The sequence below is a fragment of the Hevea brasiliensis genome, chromosome 10, assembly GCF_030052815.1.
Source record: "Hevea brasiliensis isolate MT/VB/25A 57/8 chromosome 10, ASM3005281v1, whole genome shotgun sequence".
NCBI lineage: Eukaryota > Viridiplantae > Streptophyta > Magnoliopsida > Malpighiales > Euphorbiaceae > Hevea > Hevea brasiliensis.
This window is the reverse complement of record NC_079502.1, coordinates 4,653,614-4,659,613: the sequence shown is the minus strand read 5'-3', so window position 1 is coordinate 4,659,613 and position 6,000 is coordinate 4,653,614. Positions and strand designations below refer to the sequence as shown.

The following is a 6,000-nucleotide window of genomic DNA, read 5'->3' as shown; positions in this document are numbered from 1 at the left end:
GGATATCCTATATGCAATCAACATTTTATTTTACAATTTCTCCTCAAATACACTAAAGTTCTTGCACGCTCTTCTACCAAAAAAAAGTTCTTGTACACTTGATGGCAATAAAGAAAACCACAAATAGATAAAAAGTGTTAATATAATTTTATTATTAAATACTCTAAGCTTGCTCACAAATTATACCATTATATAAACCATGCATAACGGCTCGCTCCACAATCTCAACCAGAGCCAGAATAGTTCTCATTAATTCTCCAGGAGACCATATTCCAGGAAAGGAGAAGAAAAGGATTGTAAAGATGAAGAGAAACAAGAGTATATTTCATCTATTTTTCATATTTGTCATAATGGCTGCCTTCACTATGTTTGCCATCATTGTGGAGGCAAGAAAGCAACACAGCAAGAAGAGCAAACCCAGTAAGCATCTCAAAGGTTCAGCTAATATTCCAGGCCCAGCACCAGCCCCTCTTCCTCACCGTGGTTCTTATCCTACCCAATCGAGCATGTTCAATATTTTGTCATTTGGAGCCAAGGGTGATGGAGTTTCTGATGATTCTAAGGTACGTAATGGCCAAAAGTTCAACAATTCTTTTTCCTCCTACCCTTGCCAAATTATAATTTGGTGAAATATTGAACCAAACAGGCCCTTCTATCTGCATGGAAAGCTGCCTGTGAGGTCCCTGGAGCTACAGTAGAAATCCCAGCAGAATTCAAGTTCCTTGTCAAGCCCATAACTCTTCAAGGTCCATGTGTGCCTCACCTTGTTCTTCAGGTTTGCTCTCTCTTCTTTTTTCGCTGATCTCACTAACTACTACACTTGAATAAAGAAATGCAAGAGGACAAAGGGGTATAATCTTTGTCAGGCTTTTTTTAACCTTGATTTAATTGTACATTGAAGTCATGAATTAATATTTATATATCTTTATAATAAAATGCTTTACACACCAAGCTGATGTAATGTAAGTGGAATTCCATGCCAATTACAGATTGATGGAACTCTCTTAGCTCCTCCAGAAGCGGGTTCATGGCCTAAATCCAGCCTGTTTCAATGGCTTAACTTCAAGTGGGTGCATGACTTCACTATTCAAGGTACTGGCACTGTCAATGGTCAAGGCTTCGATTGGTGGACTCCCTTTAGTGTCTATTTTATTCAGGTTTGACAATTATATATTCTTCAAACATTTGGAAAATAAAAAGTAAAAAAGAGATAGGAAAAATGCTAAAGCTGTTTTGTGATGTATTTCTGCAGAAGAAATCCAAGCACATTCCTGATATGAAACCAACAGTAAGACATTTCTTCCAAGTTTTGTTTTTGTTGCTTTTATTTTATGATCACAGTTTTAATTTTGTCTGACTATGTCTACTGATAATTGGAACGTTATGAATTAATTTTCCTCTTCTTTACAGGCTTTGAGATTTTATGCTAGCTATAATGTCACAGTTCGAGACATTGAAATTGTAAATAGTCCACAATGCCATCTGAAATTTGACAATTCAAAGAGGATCAAGGTTAACAATATAACCATTTCATCACCTCCGAATAGCCCAAATACTGATGGAATTCACCTGCAGAACACACAAGATGTAGAAATTCAGCATTCTAGTGTTGGATCTGGTAAGAACCAGGAAATTCACTTTTATTAATTATATCATATAAGATCAATTTAGAACATATTAGGTCATGCTTCAATAGGTGGCTAATGTTCAATCGCATAACTTGAGTTGGGTATTGACTCAATGGTGCATGGCACGTTAGAATTGCACAGAAAAAGCAATCTACTTCTGCCACATGCGGAAAAAGCAATAAAAGAAAATAAAAAGATTATCTGTTTGTGAGGAAAATACGTTAGGTTCAATTAAATTTTAAACAGTATAACTGTCACTAAACTAACTTTTGAGACAAGCATGAACAAAAAGTTCCAATACAGCCGACTTTTCAGTTTAGTATATTCTCTGGCCCTTGTTTTAATTATTAGCAAGTAGGCTAGCCTTCAGGTATAGCCATATATATATATATATGGTTTCTGAATTCTGATGCTAATATATTATTGGACTCTCACTTTTGGCAGGAGATGACTGTATATCCATACAAACTGGTTGCTCCAACATCCATGTTCATCATATCAACTGTGGTCCAGGACATGGTATAAGGTAGATTTTATTATTTACAAAGAATTTAACTCTCATATTGATCGACATCAATTGAATAATATTTTATTTTCTTATATATAATTTCAGTGTAGGAGGACTTGGGAAGGATAAAAGTGTTGCATGTGTCTCCAATATCATTGTGGAGAAAGTCTCACTGCAAAATACTCTAGCTGGAGCTAGAATAAAGACATGGCAGGTACCTAAAATAAATGCTTCTGATATTGATCAAAACTAATAATTAATTAATTAATTAAATTGCATAATTCTATTGTTTTGCTAAAGAATTTGGCTTTAGCAGGGAGGGATTGGATCGGTGAAGAACATATCATTTTCCAACATCCAAGTATCAAACGTCAAGTATCCTATAATAATAGATCAATTCTATTGTGACAAGCATACCTGCAAGAACCAAACAGAAGCTGTGGCAATTTCTGGTGTTAGATATGATCAAATAATTGGGAGTTACACGGTGCAACCCATTTATTTAGCTTGCAGCAGTAATGTGCCATGCATAGATGTTGATCTGATTAATATTCAGTTGAAACCCTCTCAAGGATACACAAGTTTCAAGCAGGCTTTTTGTTGGAACTCTTATGGGAAATCGCAAGCACCCCTTGTTCCTTCAAGTATAGATTATTGCTTGAGAGGGGATGGTGGCTCTGTTGAGAGAACATCAAGGTCTTCACATGAGCATGTGTGCTAGCTACTCATGACTCTTAAATTATAGTTAATTGTGACTTTTCTGTTAGATGCTTCCCTCCTGCAAATTTTTTTTAATGTGGGAAGGCGATGATTGTAATAATTCTTTTAATTAATAAATTTAATTTAGCTGTTGTTTAAAAGATAATACTAATATTTTTCTTTTTTATACATTAACTAACGAAAGAAGTTGGAAATTATATATATTATATAGTTTTATTTGTACTTAACTTCTTAATTAAATTTTTTTATTGTAATTTAAAATAAAAATTTTATAAAAAAATAAATAAAATCAGAAATTCTTATTTTTTTTTAAAAAAATTGTGCTTTTCATTGTTTTTAAAAATTTTTAACGATTTTTTTAAAAAGAATTAATAAAAGAATAGAAGTTTTACTATATACTATATATTAAAGCATGGGTACTATTTAATTAAATCTATATACTATATAAAAGTGGGAAGAGGAACATTGGGAATGCCAACAATAGCCTTCATCATTTATATTATTTATAATTATATAATTTTTTTTATTATTTAAATTAATTTTAGAGTTATTATAAATTTAAAATTCTTAACCTATTTATATTTAAATTCAAAATAAAATTTTGAGAAAGAAATTCATATTTCTTAAAAACAATTGTGTTTAGAAGTTTTTTTTTTAAAATTGATCAATTTTATGAAAAATAATTAACTAAGAAATTATAAATTTATGTTTTTTAAAAAAATTATAAATTTTACTAAGAAATCTTAAATTCACATTTTTAAAAAAAAAATAAGTTTTAAATAAGTGTTATGTTTACACACATATATATATTGGATTGAACTAACAACGTTTTATGAAGGCTGATTTTTAATTAATTATTAAAATTTATTACTTTATTATAATATATCAAATATTTAAATTTAAATTTTAATCCTATTAGAACATATGGTATATAATAATCATGTTTCTTTATTTTTTATAATTTCTTTTATTTATATTTTTATAATATTGTAAATAATTTTAAAAAGTAAGTATTTTAACGATTTATAAGGTTGTCTCCCATTCACACACACACATATATAGATAAATATTATGTATAAAAATGAGAAGAAGAGAGAATATTAAGATTGTGAAAAATACCCAAAATAATTTAATATAATGGCAATAAAAAATTAATTTATTTTATTTAAAATATTAACATTAATTTTTAATATATTTATTTAATTTCTATTTCACTTAATATTAATTTATTAATTTTTCATGGTTCTCTATGAACTTGAATTCTATTTTACACAATATTCATATGTATATGAATTAGATTTAGTGAAATAATAATTTAATTTGTTTAAAACTAATTTTATTTAAGTAATTTAAAATATTATATTATAATTTTTATATATTAACTCTCCAAAATATATTATAATTTAAATTTTAAAAAAATATAATAAAAAATAAAAATAAAATTCGAGTAATTAAAAGGAAATTATCTCTTATTTAAAAAAAAATTCTCTTTCACAATTTTAACATGTAAGATGTTGAGTAATTTAAAAAAAATGTTGAGTAATATTAAAATTAAAGTTTTAATAAAATTAGGATTATATAAATATAATTTGATTGAAAAAAAAGAGAAAACTAGCCTTTTTTAAATAAATAAAGAAAATGTTAATTATTTAAAAAGAAATTATCTATAATTTTTTTATTAAATAAAATCTTCATAACTCTTATATGTCACCTCAATGTTTTTTTATATATAGATCTTATTTCAAACTAAAAATGTTAGACTTAATTTATTAAATAAGATTGATCATTAATTATTCTATTTTATAAAATATAGGTATTACAAAATAACAATATAATATTATAAAATGATTTTTGCATGATGCATATTTAAAAATACAAAATATTTTAAATATAATAAGAATATTCTAAAATTAGAGTAAAATATAGTAATGATAATTTGATATTATAATAATAAAAAGCTAAATTTAATTGATCAATGGAAACAAAAATATTATGGTGATATTATATTATATACAATAAATTAATATAAAATTATATATAAATAAATTAAATCACAAATATGTACGTGTACCATACGTTTAACAAAAACTAATTAATAAAAGTTGGAAGAAAGGAATAATGGGATTGTTAAAAATATTTATAATAATTTAGTATTATAATAATGAAGAACTTAATTTAATTGGCTATTAAGAATTAATTTATTTTAAATTTTATTATTTAAATTAATTTTATAATTATTTTACCAAAAATTTGCTGGTGAAATCCAAAATTAGACTTCTAGAGTTATAGTCCAGTTGTAACTAATGAAAGTTCTAATTTTGAATAAATAAAAGATGCTAAAAATTGACATATTATGGTAATTAAATTATGATAATAAATAACTAAATTTAATTAAATATTAAAAATTAATATATTATAATAGTATTATATTATATATTAAAAAAATTAATAAAAAATTACATATAAAAGAGTTGAACTTGAATATAAACAACACTCAACACATGTCATTATATATATATAATTCAATTAAATTAACTCTATCATAGGTACAAGAAACCTTTCTACATTCTTAATTTTTTTTAAAAATAACATATTAATGATAAAAAAATAAAATAAAAAACTAAATTGAATTTTAAAAGCTAGCTTGGTTTCCTAGTTTAATCCAAGTAGTTTCAATTTTTTTTAGTCAATTCGAATAAATCAGATTAATTAAATATAATTATAAAAATTAAAATTTTAATATATTAATACTACAATAATAAATGAATTTAAAAATACCTATGTGAACATGCAGTCAGCCAATCTAATATTTAATTGAATTGGTTCTTATTTTAATGAGTGCTAATATTGTAAATAACATGATTATCTTATCTCATCCAACTAACATTTTATGATAGAAATTAAATTAAAGTATTTAAATGTTTATAAATAATAAATAATTAATTATATTAAATAAAGAGAGAGAATGTAAGTAGATACTGTGAATGATTTTGTTTGCATAACAATTTTTCCTTATTATAAAATTAATTCATGATAATACGATGTCAAAATATAAAATATATAATAGAATTTATTTATTAAATATACGATTTTATCTTATATTAATAGCAAATTGGGTTGTAGAATTACAATTATAAATTAATT

The 6,000-nt window shown here is 25.2% G+C and overlaps 1 protein-coding gene across 1 annotated transcript; it reads left to right on the top strand.

Annotated features, from left to right (window-relative positions):
* Positions 1–302: 302 nt before the first annotated feature.
* On the top strand, positions 303–2,857 carry LOC110631679 (polygalacturonase At1g48100-like). Its single transcript, XM_021779588.2, has 8 exons — positions 303–563; positions 647–775; positions 990–1,157; positions 1,253–1,288; positions 1,411–1,618; positions 2,073–2,154; positions 2,242–2,350; positions 2,453–2,857. The coding sequence occupies exons 1-8, from the start codon at positions 303–305 to the stop codon at positions 2,855–2,857; spliced, it is 1,398 nt and encodes a 465-aa protein (XP_021635280.2).
* Positions 2,858–6,000: the final 3,143 nt, after the last annotated feature.

Excerpts from the sequence above, each read along its gene's own strand:
- LOC110631679 (XM_021779588.2), top strand. The coding sequence starts at position 303 with ATGAAGAGAAACAAGAGTATATTTCATCTATTTTTCATATTTGTCATA. Across the intron at positions 564-646 it reads GAGTTTCTGATGATTCTAAG|GCCCTTCTATCTGCATGGAA; the intron begins GTACGTAATGGC and ends TGAACCAAACAG. Across the intron at positions 2,351-2,452 it reads CTAGAATAAAGACATGGCAG|GGAGGGATTGGATCGGTGAA; the intron begins GTACCTAAAATA and ends TGGCTTTAGCAG.